The sequence below is a fragment of the Pholis gunnellus genome (genome assembly GCF_910591455.1).
Source record: "Pholis gunnellus genome assembly, chromosome: 4".
In the NCBI taxonomy this organism is placed as follows: domain Eukaryota; kingdom Metazoa; phylum Chordata; class Actinopteri; order Perciformes; family Pholidae; genus Pholis; species Pholis gunnellus.
The window spans coordinates 15,456,390-15,477,690 of NC_136530.1; the positions used below are offsets into that span (position 1 = coordinate 15,456,390).

At 41.5% G+C, this 21,301-nt stretch overlaps 2 protein-coding genes across 2 annotated transcripts in view; both read left to right on the forward strand.

Annotated features, from left to right (window-relative positions):
- anos1b (anosmin 1b) overlaps nucleotides 1-9,753 on the forward strand; it is a gene marked incomplete at its 5' end in the record, with an annotated part of 37,148 nt that extends 27,395 nt beyond the window's left edge. Inside the window, 9 exons of the mRNA XM_079158257.1 lie at nucleotides 1,308-1,401; nucleotides 1,922-2,165; nucleotides 5,480-5,618; nucleotides 6,913-7,131; nucleotides 7,540-7,634; nucleotides 8,548-8,710; nucleotides 8,892-9,124; nucleotides 9,375-9,518; nucleotides 9,688-9,753. Coding sequence (XP_079014383.1) covers nucleotides 1,308-1,401; nucleotides 1,922-2,165; nucleotides 5,480-5,618; nucleotides 6,913-7,131; nucleotides 7,540-7,634; nucleotides 8,548-8,710; nucleotides 8,892-9,124; nucleotides 9,375-9,515 — 1,328 coding nt within the window. The 3' untranslated portion in view covers nucleotides 9,516-9,518; nucleotides 9,688-9,753. The remainder of the gene's footprint in view (nucleotides 1-1,307; nucleotides 1,402-1,921; nucleotides 2,166-5,479; nucleotides 5,619-6,912; nucleotides 7,132-7,539; nucleotides 7,635-8,547; nucleotides 8,711-8,891; nucleotides 9,125-9,374; nucleotides 9,519-9,687) is intronic.
- A 1,275-nt stretch (nucleotides 9,754-11,028) lies between these two features.
- Nucleotides 11,029-18,797, forward strand: LOC306694877 (uncharacterized protein). The gene is made up of 10 exons (XM_079157921.1): nucleotides 11,029-11,097; nucleotides 11,909-13,623; nucleotides 14,417-14,522; nucleotides 15,013-15,160; nucleotides 15,362-15,409; nucleotides 15,575-15,652; nucleotides 16,035-16,172; nucleotides 16,615-16,698; nucleotides 17,075-17,125; nucleotides 17,461-18,797. The coding sequence occupies exons 2-10, from the start codon at nucleotides 12,204-12,206 to the stop codon at nucleotides 17,578-17,580; spliced, it is 2,193 nt and encodes a 730-aa protein (XP_079014047.1). The 5' UTR covers nucleotides 11,029-11,097; nucleotides 11,909-12,203; the 3' UTR covers nucleotides 17,581-18,797.
- Nucleotides 18,798-21,301: the final 2,504 nt, after the last annotated feature.

The window sequence follows — 21,301 nt, forward strand, 5'->3', positions numbered from 1 at the left end:
TTCAACATTCGAAAGAGTCAGAGTCTTGTGTTTCCAGGCCATTGGTCTGATTAGTCAGGGGCTGGAGGTCAGGGGTCACAAATCAGGAAGTTTGCAGATACCAGAATGGTTGGAGTTCCTCCACTGTGACCTGATGCTAACCAGAGAGAGAATCAGAATTTTCAAATCCCCTTTCCTATTTGTTCAGATATTAGGGCTGCACAGTACCTGCCAGCAGTAATTACGAGGGAATGTCTGGTTCAGAAAACTCATCTTGATGTCTTCATCTTATGAAACAATTGACTGAAATCCACTGATTGAAAAAGAAACACACAGTGAAAAAGGCCTTGTGTGTTTTGGTTCTGATCTACTTCTGGCATTGAGATACATCCTGCTTATTCCAAAGAGAAACCACACACACACACACAAACACACACACCTACACACACACACACACACACACACACACACACACACACACACACACACACACACACACACACAGGCCAGCTCTTGCAGACCTACTATGCTGCCTTAACTTTGATCTCTGCATCTGGGTCAGCCGAGCACAGCCCGAAGCCTGTGGGAGGCCTGCCACGGGGATGTAGTTCTAATCAGATACATTTTGTTGTTTTGATCAAATACAGGATTGGGGTTTGAGTTTCTAATGAGATACAGAACCAGTGTTGAAAGAGCAGCAACCTCAGGATTTAATCTTGGAGGCAAACAGTGACTAGTGGAGGTTGTTTTTAGTTTGTGTTAGCTACTGAAAAGGGCAGCTTCAGGCTTCTCCAGTATCGCTCACCTTTGATGCTGTAAATCTAATTGGCTTTGCAGACTTGAAATGAGACTAAGAGGAAGAGGAAATTCCCTCCCCCCCCCCCCCAGAATGGCTTCTCTACGTTTCTGCGCTGCAACAAATTAAGCATCGAGTTATTAAGACAATTCAGTCAAGCTGGTGAGCGGCATCTGCTTTGTAGGAATCATGATGTTAACCCCAATTAGTCTTCACTAAATCTCCATATATGCTTCCTCGCCATAGGGGCTGTAGATGTCCTGGTATTGGATGTTAGAAACAGTTGGGACAAACAGGTTCAGGGTGTAATTTTCACAGGGAATGTCTTCTCCTCTTTTACAGTTTAATTGTGATTTATTTACTGTCGTCTCTCTAAACAATGCCCTCCGACTGTCTACCTCCCAAATCCCCACGAAAGGAGCTCCAACATGCAGGCACTACCCAGGGCTGAGAAAAGTGCCAACAACTATTATTATTTTGATGATAATTTCTGCCGTTTCTCTCTTGACAGCATTTCTCTCTCTCACTGCAGACCCGTCACCTCCAGAACTTCCAATAAACGTCAGAGTGAGCAACCAAACTCTAGACTGGACGGCTTCTCAGCCAGGCACCCAGCTCACGGAAAGGTATCTCATCTCAATAGGTGAAATATGATTAGATAGATTAATGCTATCTTCCCTGCTGGATTAGTAGCTGTGCATCCTTTCAGGGCTGCAGGCTACCGTTGTGGGCAGTCAGTCATAAAATGTGGTCAAGTAGATGTCTGATGGCGTAGCTTCATGCAAATTACAGTTCAACCCTGACCTTCTTCAAATCATATATTTTGTCTTCTATTTGTGTGCTGTAATTCTAAACAAGGTCAGATGAAGTTCAGACCATGTCTTAGATAAACAGGAATATTCCAATAAAACATTTAATAACAGAGGTGAAGACTTAAATTGTAGCTTCTGTTTGACATGATGATAAATTGTGTGCGCATACATAAAACGATAGAAAGATAGGAAACCCGACATTAAGTTGTTGCAATCAATGTAACTTATGAGGAAACATTTACTTATAAACTTTACTCTGTCTACTTTATTACCACAAATGTGTTTACATCCATGTTGTGGTGGTGTTTGATGACTTGTTGCTGTCTCTCCTCAGGTCGGGGGGAAGTGGGGTCACAGTGGCGGTGTTTTTAAGTTGGGAGCCCCCCAGAGAGGCAGACCTGCCTGTCCACAACTACAGAATCACCTGGATGTCTCGACAAGCACACACCGCGCACAAACACACACACACGCTGCATACACACACGCACACAGTGCACAAGAATGTGCTCACACGACCTACACACTCACGCACACCAGAACAGGGTAAAAAGGAAAGCAACAGCAGAGTGACTCAAGGGGTAAGAAAACATTTGTATAAATGTAATCACACTAACTGAGATTATATAAGTGATTTAAGTATGTTTTCTATTTATTTTATCCCAATTTCTTTATATTCTCCTTTCTGTGCAATCTATTCCCATCAGATACACACATGTACGACCACATTGATTATATTATATACATAATATCCCATAAATGTTATGTGCTACTTCTTTGCACATTGTCAAAGTGCTTACACACATATTTCTACTTCTATACTTCTAGGGACCAACAAACCTGCTTACCCAGCCTATGAAATAAAGTTTAACCTTGAAGAAACAGTTCAGCATTCCAGGAAATATGCATATTCACTTTCTTGCCAAGTGTTAGATGAGAAGATTAATACCAATTCTCATGTCTGTATGATAAATATGAAGCCACAGCCAGGAGACTGTTAGCTTATCTTAAAGATTGGAAGCAGGTGGAAACTTGCTTGGCCACGTCAAAAGGTAAGAAAATCTGCCTCGCAGCACCTCTAAAGCTCACTATTCAACAAGTTATGTCTCATTTGTAGATCTGTCCAAAAACAAAAGTGTAAAAATGCCACGTTGTGGTTTCATAGAGGGTTATGTGCTGGACTATTTCTTGGCCAGGACCATTGACTTTGTGTTGTCTCCACTGGTCTTCTGGCAACCTCGCGGTGCAAATAAGACTGCAGGCCAAGAAAAGAGCTCTTCTCAGTTAATTCTTGGCAAGAAAGCGAATAAGCGAATAATATTAAGCAACATATCAAACTATTTCTTTCACCCTAAAACCACGTTTTAACCCTAAAACAGCCCTTTGAAGTGACAAACAGTCTCCACTCTCCACATACATTAAAAGCACACGCACACACACACCGCATGCACAAGATCTATATAGCTGCACCTGAGAGATTTTACAAGGTCTGTAAACCCATGCACCAAACACACACACACACACACACATTCCTTGTTTTCTCCTGGTTCTGATTTTACAGGTCTCTGCAGTGCTCAAACAGAACAGGCTCTGTAAACAGCTACTGTATGCCAGTGGTGGTGCAAACTGGAATAACTGATTTCATATAACAGTAGCAACTTGTATGTTGTGTACGTTTGAGGTTCAGCATCACACAATTAGATAGGAAAACAACACACACCATAGGAACGGATTACCTCAAATAAAAAAATGTCCCGCTGAACCACCTGTAGCCAGTAAAAAAGCCCACAAATGAGAATTAGGTGGAGGTGCTCAGACGTCTCAATTAAGCATTTTGATTCATATAATAAGCAAAAATTAGGTGCATATTGTTTTGCATTCTTGAAACTTGAAACTTGCATCCCATCAAAGTTGATTTGACTATTTAATGATAATTCAAGTTTTTAGATGCGTTATGTTTTTTTTAATGTTTTTATTATTTATTATTTTACATTTAGATCTAGTTTTGACATATTCACCCTGAAATTTACAACAATTTGTGCAAATGTTCCTTGTGGATCTGAAAATGCAATATTGTCTTCAGACAGCCATTATCTTTATGGGTCATAACTTTGTTAAAGTACTATGACAACATGTAGGTAGGGGTTCACAGCGTTGAAATAACATAATAACTTAGACATGTAGAGTGACTGACATTTCCTGCATTTGGATAACATGTTTAACTCAAGTCAAAGCATCTGGGAATGTACTGACAACATGCTAGTCATTACAGCACAGGGGCCTTAGTGAGTGAGGGTTCAGTTATCATAGAAGTAAAGCATGAGATCAGCATGTGTATGTGATAACACCCATTAGATAAAGATACTGAACCAAAGAGTAACTTCTTAAGAAATACAATCGGTTTCTTGCTGTATTTTTGAAATTATATGTAATGCTTTTATAACAGTCAAGAGGGTGGATTTTACTATCATGATTATAGGTGTGATGGTGATGTAATATGTTCACAATGCAACCAAGTCTAGTCAGCAACGCCAAAGTACCCATAATCACAGTAAACAGCACCGATATTACAGCTTTGACGCAACAGTTAAGATTTTTTTCCTTAAATTAGTGTACTCTTTGCACAGGATCCATCAGCTTTAGACCCTCTTAACTGTTCAACTCCAATATGAGTATTCACTTCAAGAGTAGAGACAAAATAATCAAAAACATAAACATCAAAGTTTGGAGGTTTGAATGCAAGCACGCTCACATGGACCTAGCTATCCTAAGTAGTGATGGCGATCCCAGACTGAGCCTGGTGGAGCCATTTATCTCGAGTCTGTTCTGCTTGGCTGGGGCGCCTGGAATTTAAATGAGGCCCCCCCCTTACTAGTGTGTCCTACTTGCAGCTGCATCTAGACACACACACATGGACAGCAGCATCACAACAGGTAGGTAGGGACCAGAATAACATTTCTGTGTGAATTAGTTTTCATATCACAGAAAGACTTAATGTTGTATTCCTCTCCATAAGCACATGATGATACTTTACCTAGATGTGTATAAAACATACATCCTGTCAGTCAGGAATAAATGCAGGACTGGAGGGATTTAGCATTAAACTTGAAGTAAAAGGGGAAATTGGTAGTATTCAAACAGAAAAACCTCTGCTGAATCAGTGCTTTTAAATATACATCAGCCTCTTATATAATGTTCACTGACATTATGCACCAAAATAGAAATCCAGGCTTCTCTCACTCTCTCTGTTTCACACACACGCGCACACACACACACACACACACACACACACACACACACACACACACACACACACACACACACACACACACACACACACACACACAAGCAGCTGTACAAGCCATATGTTTTGTCTATCTTAAGCGTAATGGAAATACTTCAACCCATTTTGTCTGCAGGTCACCAAGAAACTGCTTTTAACTTGCTTTTGTCTCATTCTGTCATTCTGTAAGTGTGCGCGCACACACACACACACACACACACACACACTTGTTATCATCCAAGCATCTCTTTGTTGTGACTAGCTGAAATCCACGCTGACAGACAGACCTGATTGACTAAAAGCCTGTTAATGAGCTGTCAGTCAAACAGTAGGGTAATGCAGAACAGGTCTGGACTGACACACAACACTCAGGATGATGGTGATGAGGATTGTGATGACAGTAAGGATGATGAAGATGGTGGCAGTAACTGTGCTGGCTAAAATGGTGGTCCTGAGTTTGTGTTTTGAATCAAGGACACAGGTTCATCAGAACTATTTGTGTTTCATTTGACACCGTCTCTAAAAGACAGACTGAGATGTAGCCAAGAACCACCGTTCCCAAAGACTAAGAAAACTTCTCTGTCCATGTTCCCATTCTTAACTGTGTTATAGGCACAGTGTGAGGTGTGGCTGCAAGGTTTGCTGCCTGCTACTTCCTACTTCCTGTCTGTCCAGACGGTGGCCTACTGGGGTCAGAAGAGGTTGAAAAGTCCAAGAGCCCAAATTGTCTTCTCCACCATAACTCATACAGGTAAACAAATAAACCACTTTCCTCATTATGGTATACGTTGTATATTTGTCACTAACACGGTCTATATTCAATTTTCTCTTCATAATTTCAGTAGAATGTGATTTATTGATTATTTTTCTGTCTAACTATTCAAACTCTTTACAGTGGTTGTAAAGAGTTTTATAAACAGTTTTATGAACAATGGAATATATGTAGCTTGATTTTACATCCCATGAATACAGTGTTTTCACCATTGCCTCTCTCAGCAGTTTGGATGAACATCTTATCTTTAGATAGATGAACACATACAGCCATGTGTAAAATCACTAGAAATGTGTAACTTTTAGAAAGGCACCAAATCTCTAGTAGGTTTTTTTTTTTTTACAGATTTGTTTTGTTGGAATAAACAGTAAGGAACTGCACGGCTCAGATTTGCTCAATAGACTGAGGTTTATTGCCCAAGTAGTGTAAACTGGAGCTGTACTGTTTCACTGTGATTCAACAATACAGTTACTTAAGGACTCTCCTAGCAACCATACCCCAAATAGAGACTCATTCAAGTACACGTTTCTGAACATTTCATGAACTTGTCATGACATTAGCAAATACTGCATGCAGAGTCCACAGCACACATTTGTTAACAGAGCCGTGCATTATTGAGTAAATTATTTTAGTAAGTAGTTTGTTCAGAGCCCCTGAATTTACTGGTTGTCAGCATATTTGGTCTCCATACAGCTGCACTGTTTAAACTGTTTAAAGAGGTATTTATTGGTGACCTGTCGGTCAGCCCAGCAGAGGATTATAGCCGTCTGCAGCTCAATTATCAAACCACATACTAACAATTTAATATGGAACATATTGCCATTCATAATTTCGCCGCATTAATATTTGACACCGTCCACGTATTTGCGATGTTTTCCTCATGCGGGTCAGTTAGTGTTTCTGAGTGAGTGAATTACAGGAAAGCTAGCTACCAGCTGCACTCTCGTCGCCGGTTTATGATATTCCTGGCACAATATAATACATTTATAAATTCCATGTGTTATATAACAGGTTTCATACATCCAGTCATTCATATATTTTGTTTCTTTCAATGTAGTTCTAAGTATTCAGAACAGCTACTCAATAAATAATACTTACTTTAGAGTGGTTAGGAAACCCAGCCTGCATTCAAAGTTTTACGTTTCTGAACACGTAAAAGGTTTATTGTGAAAATGTGCAAGAAATATATCAGATATTTATGAGCTTGATGTTCAAAATATTTTTCAGCCATAGTTTGAATTTGTAACATTATTTTCTCTCCTCTCCACCAAAGGTGAAGACTTCTCCAACGAGCTCCCGTCTTCCTCATCTTCATCATCTCTTCCCTCCTCTCCCTCCCTCTCATCCTCCTCCCCTTCTTCCTCTGACCTCCCCATCTCCTCCTCTCTGCCTCACCCTGTCACCCCTGGCAATCTGCGCCTGGAGGTCGCTGCCCCTCATTATCATGCCGACCAGCTGCAGGTCAAGGTGTTCTGGAAGTGGCCTCACCAAGGTGAGTTGAAAACACAGTAGAAGACAAAAGAAGGATGCAGAACAAATTAATTGCATTTTTAGTTAAATAGCCTGGCTCTCACTGATCAGCTACTACTATTACACTCAAATAACCCTCAAATAATAAAAATGAATCCACACCATTCAGCCGATCCGAATCTGTGATTTTGATGCAGATATTGCAAAAATATTCACCTTTAGAGAGAGAAAAAGATTGTTAATCATCAATCAAGAATAAAGACGAGATTTTTTACCAGAAAATGGTAAAAGGAGTAAATGTAAAAGAGAACTGTAGAGAATTGTTGGACATGTATTAGATTCATCTTGTTGTATTTGTCTTAGTTTTCAAATCCATGATAATAAACACATCTGATAAACACTGTCTGTCCGTCTTTCTTTTGCTTCACAGGCAGGCAGAGACATCCTGGGCCATACATTTTGCGGTGGCGTCCACATACTTGCAGTACTAATGTTACAAGCACAGAGAGAACAACAACTGTGCAGGTATAACTACCCTGGCTGAGTTTTATGCGTCTCTGTGTTCGTGAAATTGTGTACAGGTGTCTTGTTTCTTTGTGAGCATTGTTGTTGTGTCTTTTTGTGTATACGTGTGTATCAGAGATCAGATTTCATCCCCATAACTCCGATCAGTCTGGAATGCTCTGATCCTCCGTCTGTGTGTAACTTTGTCTCTGCCTAACATCACTTTTACCATAACTCTGTCAAAACCCTGGCTGAATTGTCTTATATTTAAATGTAAAAGAATGAAATATAGGGAGGGGTTTGAATGAGAATGCTCTATGGAAATGTAATTTGCAGAATTATAATAAATGTGTCACCAAAATTAAAAAAGGCAAAACAAAATCTACTTTAATTCCAAATTTAATCACCAACTTCTTAAAAATGCAGCTATTTTAAACCCAAATCCCGAAGTGAAGCTGCAATAAAGGGGCATTTTAAAATAAAACCTTTATTGAATGTATACAGTGCACTTGATATCTGCCCATAGCCCATTTATCAGGAGAAAACTGGCCTCACCCACATTAGATCTTGACCCACTGTTGTCCTGGTGTCAACCTCTCATCTTAAATGATCACAGACGCAGTGGCTTGATAAATATCAGAGTGCTGTGTGCAATTTGCTGAGGTCACAGAGCTTGATTTCTGTTCACTGAAGTACAGCTTTTTTCAAACCGTGAGGCCATTCCTCACCATTTGAAGCTGCCAAGCTGCAAAGTGCCACTTCAAACTGTAGTGTTTATTTTACCATGGAGCTAACAAGCAGCTTATGTAAGACAGGTTTAGAAATAAAAAGTAGAGGTAATGTGTATATTTTACGGAACCTTGTAATATGTCAGTTTTAGAAACCAGCTGTGTGCCGTTTAAACACTCTTTTTCTTTTGATGTTCTCTCTCCAGGGCACCCATCACACCATCACAGGCTTGCTGTTTGCCTGTAAGTACCGGGTCGCCGTGGTGATGAAGGCTGACCAAGGGTCAGAGGCTGTTGCCTGGGTTACGACCCCGAGTTGCTCCTCCATCAGGGTCAGAGGAGGCAAAGCTTTGACCTGCAACACTGAGGGTAAGACTAGATATTACACTGAATAACCTTCTTTTACATACACACAATACGCTTGTTAAATGCACTTCGAATAACCATCACAATGTTCAAACTGTAGTCGTATTTAATCTACGGAAACAAAATGTAAAAGAGTGTTCTGTCACAGATGAACGACGTGTGTTGTGTCTTTCGGTTGTGTCAGAGCGCCTCCTGGCCAGCAGAAAGGTGGTACTGCGTCCAGAACGACTGACGGCTGACTTTCAACAAGTCAATGGCACCCTGGTCATGAAGCTCCGCTGGAGGATATCCCATCATGCACTGGACCCGGCAGCTGTGGAGGGGTTCCAATTCACTTGGACACTGCAATCAGGGGTTACCGCGGCAGTGGAAGGACACGAAGACACACTTATCTCCCAGACACAGACAATCGCACCGGTGAGACACAAAGAGAGGTGTACAGTGACAGCTTTAGGTTTTGCCAGCAGCAGAACGAAAATGCCTTAGAAATATGAGAGGTGTGTGTGTGTGTGTGGGGGGGGGGGGCCTTTTTAGTAGGGATGATGATTCAATAAGTATTTTTATATCAAGTGACTTTTTCTTTCTGTTTAGTTAAGTGTAGTTAGGATAAGTCTGGTGATACTTTTGTTTGTGGTACTCTGAACTTACTCTGCTTCATCCTCCTCAGTCTCAGCGGTTGGTGACAGTTCATGGTCTTCAGGCTGACAGTGTTTACCAGCTGCAGCTCCAGGTGCTAACAGCAGAGGCCAGCAACGGCGCCTCAGTCTCCAAGACCATACATACTCCAGCTATCAATGCCTCACTTTGATAGGTAATGGTGATTTCATGTATGTAGGTGTGTTAACAACTAATAGTCACTCTTTTTTTTCCCTCTACATGAAACAATATGTTTATATTGTAGTGTTTTGAGAACATGTTTCTATGGAAGGATACTACCCTTCATTTTTTGTCCACTTAAACTTACCAATCATCTCTTCCAGGCCCAAACCCCACAGCTGTCACCGTCTGCTGCACCAAGCTCATCTTCACAAACATCAACTTCTCCAACAAAATGTTGTACAAATTGTAAAAATTAACTTTACCCGTGCATGATGCCAGTTTAATAAAGCACTAAGTACTTACAGTTAGTCTAAAACGTGTATCTTTAAACCATATTTTTTCTATTTTTTTATTAAAGCTGCAGCATTATTAAAATGATTCGGATTGACATTATTGCCACAGCAATGCAGGACATGTATGTGCAAAGAAAGACCCCTTGTATGACTGCATCTGTATGTTTGGTGATTAAATGGGACCAATCAGGTTTCTAATCATCTGACATCACTGGAGCCAAATGACACTTGTGAAGAAACTTATAATGCCTTTTGTTTTTGATCATGCAAGTAGAGAAGGATATAGCACTGACCATATGTACAAATAGAAATGTATAGCAACAGACTGACTGTGTTCATTTTAATGCAAAATCTGCTGCATTATTTTTTGAAGCCAGTGGGCTGAGTTGGTGAAGCCTTGAAGTAAGCTCAAATATATTTTAATATTTTGTTCACATGTTTCAAAAAGCAAATGTTTCACTTACATCTCTTTGAATTTGCTTGTTTGATACATTTTGGGCCTTTTGCAACATTACTTTGCATCACGGAATACCCATTTCACTACAATATGACATTTTTACATAGTCAATATAGATATTCCTGTGGTAGATATTTCTTTGTTTTGCTAAAGTCAGGGCATTACTTTGAAATGGTTGGAAAATACTGGTGTCAAGCAACCAGTAATTATCATGTTAATATTATCTCTATGTAACCATTTTTGGACATTTAACTGTTGATAATTTTGTACTTAATTCCTTTACTTTTTGACCATTAGTTTTATTTATTGTTTTCCTGTCTTAGTTTTTTGTAATTAAATATTACCAAGATACATTGTGTGTTGTCATTGATCTGTGGGTTAGAAATTACCAGGGATTATACCACAATAATACCAGTTTGTATTATATTTAGCATTGTATATAATTCTACAGTATTACAAATTTGAATTACAATCATCCTTCTACTAACAGCTACTTTGCTGTATTTGATATGTCAACACAGATTAATTTACATGAAATGCCTAAAAAAGCTAATTGAAATAGAACAATGTCAACAGGAGTTTACTGCTGTAGATCCTCTTTTTGTCTCTTATGAGGTTAAAATTCAAGAAACGTTGGTGTAATATGTTATGGGTAGGAAGATAAGAAGAGGAATTTGAAGGTTACATGAGGAGAGCATCCGGACGCAGCCGACGCTCGCGGAGACCGACGCCGTGACGCAATCAACGAGCGACGACAGCTTGAATTGTTGTTTCTTCAAATCGTGGTCAGATGAAACTCAGTTTGTTATTTCATAGACAAGGTAGTGTATGATTACGTTTGTTTCCACTTTACCTCATGCTTTTTTGCTTATACTCCACATTACCTCAAAAACGGATTCGCAGCACCGCTTTTGTCTTTAGACGCCTCCAACTTCCTCCTGAAAATGGAGGAAATGTGTAGTCGATGCTTTGTGTTTACGCCTGTGTTTTGGCTGCAGTTAGCTGACGTAGCTAGCTTCAAAGGGAATTACTAACTGATTTAAAACTGTGTACAATTCTGCGATTCTAAATCAAATTATGGGATTGTACGTTATATTCTTAAATATATGTCGGCATGATCTAGCAGCTGCGGTGGCCAATGTCGCACTACATGAGGTAACGTTAGTATTTATTAAACTTCTTAACTTAAATGATTGAGGGAATTTAAACATACGTTGGCAAAGATGCTAATGATTAGCAAAGATGCTAATAGCTCATTTATCTGCGTGCGCTGGATATTTGCAGCTCAAGAATACTCGCTGCAATGTTGCTAACGTCAGCTAACTACGACTGTTGCTTCTAAACTAAATGACTGCTCTGTGAAACAGTGATGCTGTGGCACAACAGTCAGTTAAGTAACTTGTTGTCTAACGTTAGACATTATATTGTGAAAAAAGGGGAGTTAGTTGCAAGCTAAAACCAATTAGCAGTGATCCACCTGTTAATTGAAGATGATATCACTGTTGTTACTTTGCAATTGGCTCATGCATTAAATAATATCTCCCACAAATATTTAATTATACAGCTAAATGAGATGTGCTTGCTAACATTTCTTTCATCGGCTCTCATTCTCTCTCCCTGTGCTGTAATTAGGGGACCATGGTGGAGTTACTGTTGCATTCAGAGTCTACCCATCACCGAGGAACACCGTATATCTGACATGTTCTAGTCTGTCCGGTCAAGTCAGTGACCTCTGTGGTGGGAAAGGCTTTTCGACACAGCAAAAGTACTTTGCAGAAGAATTCCTGGAGGGAAGCGTCAGGATAAAAAAACAAGGAAGGAAGAAAACGCAACACGTAATATCCAGAGGATCAAAAGGAAGGAGAAGTAAAGTGTGTGGAGAGGGGGTGGTGTTGGGGATGGGGTTGAAGAGCCAAAGGAGGACGTCATGGTTCACAGCGGCTCTGCATCCCCAGTGAAAACGACACTATCAGCATCACCTCATTTAACTGTTCCTGCTCTAGCAGCTCCTCCTCTTGTGCCTCCCCACGGGAATACAACAGATCAGGACCTGAACCCTGCCAAACTCCTCGCTGCAGACCTTACCGCCAACTCGGTCTTGACCCAGCCCTCTGCTCTAACTCCTGTCGAAGCTGAGCCCCCCACCTCAGCAAAAGCACTTGCTACTAACTCAAGCCGAGCGTCAGCCTGGTCCTCCACAGAGACACCTACCACTACTCGGGGCCAAGTCAATGGCCGTACGTCGGGCAGGAAGAGGACTCCTAAAGCCTGTGACTGCTGTGGCCCCAACAGTACAGGACACAATGTCAGAACCTTGGGCAGAGGGAGGGGGAGAGGGAGGGGGGCCGGAAGGGACCTCAGAGACACCCCAAAAAGGAAAGTGGAGGGCCAGGTGACACGTATCAAGTGTTTCGATTTGACCACGGAGAATGTGGAGGAGGCCGAGGATGAAGAAGACGGCTATGAGAAGGCGCAGAATACTCTAGTTGTGGCTGATACACCGTCACAAACGGACGTTGCTCAGCCTGTCGCAGTCTCCCTGCAGGATGAACCAATAAGGGACTATGTCGCTCCAGAGAAAAGGGATGCGCAGAAAATGGAGGACATGTTGACAGAAGGGCCGGGGGGTAAAGGAGGCGAGGAGATGATATTGTCGGGAATAGCAGGCAGGGGAGCACCAGTATTTAGAGGGAGGGGAGGGAGGGGAATGGTGGGAGCTATGCCAGCATCGCACATGGATGTAGAAGGTGGAATAAAGAGGGGAGGTTTAGGTGGAGTTGTCATCAGTTCTAAAATGGTTGCGCTGGCTCCGTTAGTGTTCGTGCAGGGGCAAAACAAAGATGCAGATATGGACCATGGAGGGCAGACTGACCCCAGCTCAGTTAAATCTTCATGCGGAAATGGAGACACGGTAAACCTGAGTGACACTGAACCTGAAGAGGATATGAAGGACGGTAACGTGAGGGAAATGGCCAATGGGCTACTTTCTATCTCCCAGGACCTGGACTCTGATATGCAGGTAGACAAGACCCCCGACAGAACAGACTCGATGTCTGTACCAGTAACTCTGTCCAACGGAAATGTCCCCACACCAGCAAACACTGACCACTGCTCCACTCTCATGGAGGTGGAAACTTGTCATCCCGCTGTGGTTGCTCCTCCATTCCAGGGCCCGATTACAGTGCTCAGCATGCAGTACAGCTGGCCACTAAGAGACCACAGGCTGTACTGTCAGCCTGGAACCTGGGTGGGGATGGAAGAGGTGTCGGAAAAAACAAACGGAAGTGAGCTGGATGTAGAGAAGCAGAACAAGGAGAGGCTGGAGCAGCTTACCGATATGATCCACGGTGAGAGATGTGTTCTCAGTTCTGTTGAGATGACGCACGGTAAATCATTGAGCTTTTTACACAGAAACTAATGGAAGTGCTGAGGACGGCGCCTTTTAAAACAGACACTCGTAAAACACGTGGCCTCGTCTGTGAAATGTTTAACCTTTATGGGATTTTTTCTTATTTGAATTATATGGGTAAGACCTACATGTATGTGTAGTCAAGGCAATTTCTACGCCCATTTCTTGACACGTTTTGTTCGTCATCAAGTACATTACAAAAAAACAGTCCGGAAAGCCGAGAGATATTTTAGTTTTAATACCAACCCTGATTTAAGATCAACTGGATGGGTGAACAACATTAGACATCTGCACATAAGAAATAGGGATTTCATTTTTGTCTTTTACAATTTTAAGAGACAACTCGCATAGTTCCGTCCTCTTAGAATAAGGTTTGATGTTTTTCTTCTGAGAAAGCATGTTGTTGGCATCACTCATATTTGTAAGTGAATAAAGCAGGACTGCAGCTTTGACACAAACAAGCCAAAACTGTTTCAGTGACGAGTGTTTATGGATTTGCAAATATCAGCAGTGTGTATATTACTCAAGTTAATTAAAGTGTAACACCTGCTCGAACCTATTAACGCACAAGCCTGAACAGACAATTCCATTATGGTAAGCAATGGATTCTGAATTCATTTTGTGGAGTTGGGACGTTAACATCGGTGAAAAGGAAACAATAACAATAACATGTTTATGTTATTAAGCTGATCGATCACAGGATTCAGTAATAGTGATTTCCTCTCTTTCAGATTTTCTGGAGAGCTTCTACATGAAGTACGGCAGTTTCATTCCTCTCACTGAGAGCGATGTCCTGGAACACCTGAAGGAGAAAGGCAACTCTGACCTCAGCAGCAAGTAAGTCTGCACACACACACACACACACACCCTGCCTGAATGCTTGAGGGTTTATCAGATGTTTCAGCACTAAGCCTGAATCACACAGTTATCCAATGATACAGATGAAAGACTTTATGCAAGCAGCAGTTGACATATAACATTAATAAGAAAATTCATCATTTACTGTGTGCTGGGACTTTTTGATGTTATGATCAACATGAGGTGTTATTTACAGTGAGTATGAGCCTTCATGATCCTGGCATGTCGTCATGTTATTTTACATTGAAACAGTCCAGTCGTCAGATTATTCTAATGTTAAAACGGCATTCAGAAGACTCTGTTTAGAAGCCGTTTCATAACCGTTGAAAACTTGTAACCTTCCTTTTTTTTTTGGAATATTTTGAATCTCTGACCTTGTGGCGTCTCTTTCCTTATCTGAACCATATTCTGTTAAAAGTATGATGAATACTTCAGAGGATTGCATAAGAACTCCTTGTTTTTGTTTTAGGGGGCTGGACATTAAAAGGGAGATGGCTCGGTACAGGGCGGGGCTGGCCTCTGCTCCTATCGCGGGCTTCATGGTGTCGTATAACAAACACACCCTGGGCCTGGAGGACCTCGGCACGCTGGAGGAACAGAACTGGCTTAATGACCAGGTGAAGACGGATGAAGTCTCGTACAGATGTTTTTTTTTTTTTGCCATCATCACTCTTCTTCATGCGCTGTGCGGCCCTCTAAACACAAAAGTCACTTTATAAGTCGAATTCAGCAACAATGAAAAGAAAGATCACATTTGTTGTGCCGGTGATGTCGGACGGTCTTACATTGAATCTTTTTCTGTTCTTCTGTCTGCTCAGATTATCAACATGTATGGAGAACTCATCATGGAGGCGACTCAACACAAGGTAAGTAAGCGTGTGTTTGTATGCTGAAAATGAAAAATATAGCTAAGGATATATAACTATTTTTTTAAGGAAAATAGTCAGATTTTTAGACATGATTTTATTAAATAGATAAAATGAAGTGTTGACTGTGTAATGTGTTAATGCATTTTATTATTTCTCTCTCAGGTTCATTTTTTCAACAGCTTCTTCCACAAGCAGCTGGTTGCCAAGGGTTATGACGGTGTGAAGAGATGGACTAAGAAAGTGAGGAGGAAGCAGACATTTTTCACTTGTTTTGACAGTATAGTATCAGTTAAACTTTAATGTCACTATCTTATTTCCAGTTTTTTTACTTTGCCTTTCTGAGTCTTGTCACCCATTTTTTTTGTGGAGTCATTGCCACTGTTGGCAACCACAGTCTAAATTAAATTAGCTAACGACACAAAGTATGTGAAGTATGTTCAGTAATTCATGAAATCACCACCAATCACCTCCCTGTTAGCCGTGCAAGTAAAGAAGAAAAACCTGTTGGTCCTGTAGTTTGACTCTTGGAAGTATTGCCCGATCATCTGACAGTAGACACGTGCAACATGTTGTTTCTTGGATATCTAATGTGTGTGTGTGTGTGGGGGGGGGATGATTTCAGGTCGACCTGTTCTCCAAGTGGCTGCTGCTGTTTCCCATCCATCTAGAAATCCACTGGTCTCTCATCACGGTCACCATGGCAACCAAAACCATCAGTTACTACGACAGCCAAGGCATCGTCTTCAGACACACCACGGATGTGAGGCCCCTCTGTGCGCGTCGATGTCTCTGTAGTTCTTTTTTGGTTTGATTTTGAATCTCCGCGGAACAAAACGAGATCATCAGTTAATCCGGCTTCTGTGCTCTGATACATCGTTGGCCCATAAATACCCGGCGAGAGACTCGATGAGATGAAGAGTTGTTTCCTCGGTTTGTTGGCGGTAACGTCAGATAGTCCAGGGTTTTTTCCTCATAAGGCTGTAAAGAAGCAGATCGTACTTCGACAGTGAATTAGTAGATTGACTCATTACTGATACCAAAGCAGACATTTTGCTTAGTCTTCCTTACCTTCTACTTTCTTGTTGAGGTCGTAGTTTGTTGGAAGTATTGTACATTCATCAAATCTAATAAATACTCTCACAGTGGCCAACGGACATGTTTGCTATTGCTCAGTCCTCTCTGTGTGTGTGTTTCTCTGTCAGAACATCATGAAGTATCTTCAGTCTGAAGCCAGAGAGAAGCAGCAGGCAGCTTTCCAGAAAGGCTGGAAGATTACCATCATCAAGGTAACTCTAAACCCTGACTGTAATCCTCATGCTGTGTTGTTCACCCTCTGTACTGAAGACATTCATGTCAAATGACAACAACGGCAAGATAATTCTAACGCATCTGCAGGACACTGAAAATGTTGTTTGTTCATGCGAGTGAGTGAACAATGTCTTTGTTCTCTTTAATGTTGTTGCTGGAGTCGGGAGTTCCATTTGATTAGCAAATGAGCCCTGAACAATACGTCTAAGTTTCTGTTGCATTATTCAGCTTTTCCCCTAGTTGCTGTTTCTTAATCACTGTCTCGTACATATCGAGACGTCAACTACTCAGCCCAGTAACTGCGAGTGTGACATCTTTTGCCGTCTTCATGACTGTGACTTGTTGCCCCCTCAGGGTATTCCTCAGCAGAAAAACGACAGCGACTGTGGAGTTTTTGTCCTTGAGGTGAGACATTTTTCTTTCACACCTTTCCCACTGTCCTCCCGTCCTTTGTTCATACATGTCTTTTCTCTTCTCCTGTCTGCCCCCCCCCCCCCCCTTTTATTTGCTTTATCCATCTATATATCCCATTTTTCCTGGGAGAAAAATAAAATAAGCATCGCTGTGTCTCCAGCGTGTCTTTCCTGCCCCAGTTTTCTGCACACATTCGATCGTTGCTCAGTCTCGAAAGACCCCGGAGATAAGCTTCTGTCTTTGTCCACGTTTTAATATGGCAACCTAACTGTGGTTATGGATCATTTTCCCTCACTGTGTGTTTTCTTTCTGTCTTGGTCTGTCAGTACTGCCGCTGTCTCTCTGTGAAGCAGCCTCTTCTGTTCAGTCAGGAGGACATGCCGCGTATCCGCAAGAGAATCCACAAGGAGCTGTGTGACTGTCACCTCAGCGATTTGAAGGACTGAATAATGGCCGCGTTCACTCACTGCAGCTCGCCTCGTAACATGAGACAGTCTGTCCAAGTCTGTCAGATGGCCTGTGTTACTTGACAGTCCGTTACATAAGCTAACACAACGCGACCCTTTGTTCTCCAGGGAGCTGTTAACTGCCACTCTGCCTGTTTGACAGCAGAGCAGATGCTCTTTTAGACTTTTGGTGACTTTTGGAGTTCAAAAACAGTCTGTGGCTAAGCAGATTTTTACTTGCAAGGAACTACTGACGTGGCCCCCTACTGACCCACAGAAATGCTGGACCTGTACCCATCGGGTTGTTTTTGCATTCTACATTTACCTTTCCCAGTGGATTTCAACCAAAATGGACACAAGGGAGCTCTGACTTGGACCAGCCTCGCCCAATGAGACGGACCTCTCATCGCAGATGGAGTGGCCTCACATCCCAGCTGGCCATTTTATCCGGAACAACATTTTTAACTGTTTATTTTATGCTGGACTCTACAGCAGCATCACACCTACATTTTAAATGCGTGTTTTCTAACATGTTTAATAAAGTTTGGATGTTTTGATTCAGTGGACCAACTGTTCACTTAAAACTTGAAGGTTTGGCTCTGGACTTGGATGTTTGCACGGTTAGAGGTTTAGAGTTTAGAATATCAACTGAATGTACTGATCGCATATTCTTCATGACTGCCTCGCAGGGTGCAGACTCAGCACCGTACTGCCTAATGGCACATTTTGGCTGTGGCTTGAAACCATAATCCAAATAATTTTTTATTAAAATTCCAGTTTTTCCACCACGTTATTTTCTGCCTTTTTTTTCTTTTTTTTTGTGATCGATTGTGATAGATTTTGCACAAGCATTTTCCTTCCTTTTTCAGCTGAATGCCATTGTATGACCATGAACCCATCAATTTCAGTTGAAAACTCAATGCTGGTTTGTAAAATTTCAGCCAGCTGCTGAAATGAACACCACCGTTTCATTTCATATTATCGAGGCCTCCTCCTGCACATGGACGCATCAACACAGGTGCAGACGGTCGTAGTTCCAGTCAGAGAAACAAGTGGACCTCAGCTATTCTGATTAAATCTTTTGTCCAACCTAGATTTTGTTGTTATATTCAGTTATATGTATTTACAGATTGTATTGTACTTTTACTGGCCTACTACTGTACATGCTTGCTTTGGCTAAAAGCCATAGTTGTTTCTTGACTGTTATTGTTATTAAAAAGGCCAATGCTGCTGGAAATGAGCTTTTGTCTTAAGTGGTTTTGAATGACTAGTGCAATGGTGTGAAGAACAAAATCACAAACATGCTGAAACATAAAGGCAACCATATATAGTTTCGGGATGGATGGCGTCTGTACTTGGATTGATAATTAGGGCCCGAGCATCGGACCTATTGTTGTTCTAATGTTACTGTATTCGGAGCTACACTCAAAACATTCGAGGCTTAAGATCTGGCAAAATGACCCGGCTACGCTGCTGGTCCACTTAGGAAATACCAAATAACTCGTGCACGTAGTGTCTGATGGACACAGAAATGCACGGCCGTGTCAACCAGAGTCCTGCTGCCAGTACCATCGACGTGCGCGAAGGTGCGAGGGCCCCGATCAATGCTGCTTGCAGCTTTTATTGAGGTTCATTTCCCCCCAAAATATCCCCTTCTAACCAATTTCTCTCTGCAGAGATAGCTACATTTATCCAGCAGGGACTGTTTCAATCGTTTCTCCTTTATCAGATGTTGTTGCAATCCAGTACCAATAGAAAATAAATGGAATTGACTCAATTCTGTTCAGACTATTATTCTGAGTTCAATATGATTATGAGGAATGTAAAGTAAATTATTGCTTTGTAGCTCTGTTTTCAGTAAGTTTATGACAGGAGGGACCTTCAAGTTAAATATGTCCCTCCACCATTGATAGTATGCGAGTGACTTCAAAGATAATGTTATTTACTTATTAACCTTATCTCCATGCGATAAAAGGAATTTGTGAATTATGTTCTGAAGCTAGGGCCTAATGAACTACTGCATTTCTACATAATTCCCAGAAGAGGGGGCTCTTTATCTGCAATTATCTTTCTGTACTTATCCTCTTTTACTTTGGCACCCATCCAAAGCACAAGGTCAGAAACAGTGGCCCTGGAGCTGGATTGAGGTTAAGTGTGTTGCTCAAGAGCTCTTCAGTGAGAAACACCTACTGCGGCGCTTGACCTGCCAACTCGGCGAGGGATGGTCTTCTAATCATTATGCACGTCTGATTATCTTGGTGCTACATACTTTAATGTCATTATTAGCATTACACAGGCCTGAAAATGAGTTGGCCTTTAAGGAACCGCTTTATACTAATTATGTGCATTACATAAAGGCAAGTGCAGCTTTAGATTACTGCTCGGGCTTCATCATCTCAGCCTGTGGGGAGTGTTTTCTTCAGATATGCACAACTAATGAAGGCTGTGCTGCCTGCACTTGATTCTTTGATTGTGTTGAGCACTTTGAGAGCATTGTGCCGTTGTTAAGGGAGTCAAAGTCAATCATTTCCATCATAAGTACGTAGAGTGCTGCTGGGATGATGTATTTTTGTAGGCCATTGAAATTTGGATTATTGTAGTAAATTAACTCTGTAGCAAACAAGGGTTTATGATGCTTACACCTAGCGTCAACAAGATAGTCTTCACAATTGAACACCACAATTTTTGAAGCACAAATGCAATCACTATAAGTAGGCTAACGTCAGGCTATAAAGCCTACAAACAGAATGCTTTGCAATGGACTGACTCACTACATGCAGTTAAAAGTCTGAAAACAAATGTTGCAACTTGTATGGAATAATGGCAATGTTGGCAAATGAGTGTTGCTGTGGGCAGAGGCTTAACCCGAAACTCAACACGCCACGTAACACTGCAAAACAGTTCAGGGGAAAATGACATTGTCATGTGTGCACAGGCATTTTGGTAGGAACTACACCACGGTCACATGACCGGTTTTGTGGTCTCATTTAGCCACTTGTTGACAACCGCCTGTTAAGATACACAAATGCTTTAAAATTCACAAATGGGGTATTTATTGACATATTTTGTGCCGTAGAACAAAACATAAAAAATCTGCTAAGCGTCCTTATTTCAGGCATCTAACCAAAAACCCATTCAGAAACCCCATCGCCTCCGAGGAGAGTGCACCAGAAGTGCTAACTCATTTCTGATTTTAGGAATCATTCCTGCAGCACTCTATTAGCTGCCAGAATGGTGGATGTCTCTTGTCTCTAGCCGTTACCGTCTATATTTTTTGCAAAATAAGGTACGATAGTTTTAAGGCTAATACAATTCATCCCGAGGGGGACATAAATATCTGTACCAAATTCCATGGCATTGTATCCAACATTGAGACATTTCACTGGAAACCACTAAACTCTACACAGGCAGGTTAAGTGCTGCAAAGTGCTGCTTTATCCCTCTAATGTGGGTAAACTATGCTAGGATGAGCTGATAAGAGGCAGGAGAGACGTGTGTCTCCCTGTAGGTGAGAGTTGGGTAAAAAGAGTCTGATATTATCCGTCAGTTGGACTTGTCCTTGTCTTTACTTTCACTCCATTTTCCTCTGTTGGTCTTTCTAAAAAATATCCTCTTGTCTCCCTGATGCCTATGTGTCTGGAGCCCCCAACTTCAACTTCAGTTTTATTGTCCCGAGGGAAATTTGGTTTGCAGCCAGTGCTAAAAATACTCAAAACAGCAC

Excerpts from the sequence above, each read along its gene's own strand:
- LOC306694877 (XM_079157921.1), top strand. The coding sequence starts at position 12,204 with ATGGTTCACAGCGGCTCTGCATCCCCAGTGAAAACGACACTATCAGCA. Across the intron at positions 16,173-16,614 it reads TCTTCAGACACACCACGGAT|AACATCATGAAGTATCTTCA; the intron begins GTGAGGCCCCTC and ends TTTCTCTGTCAG. Across the intron at positions 16,699-17,074 it reads GGAAGATTACCATCATCAAG|GGTATTCCTCAGCAGAAAAA; the intron begins GTAACTCTAAAC and ends TTGCCCCCTCAG.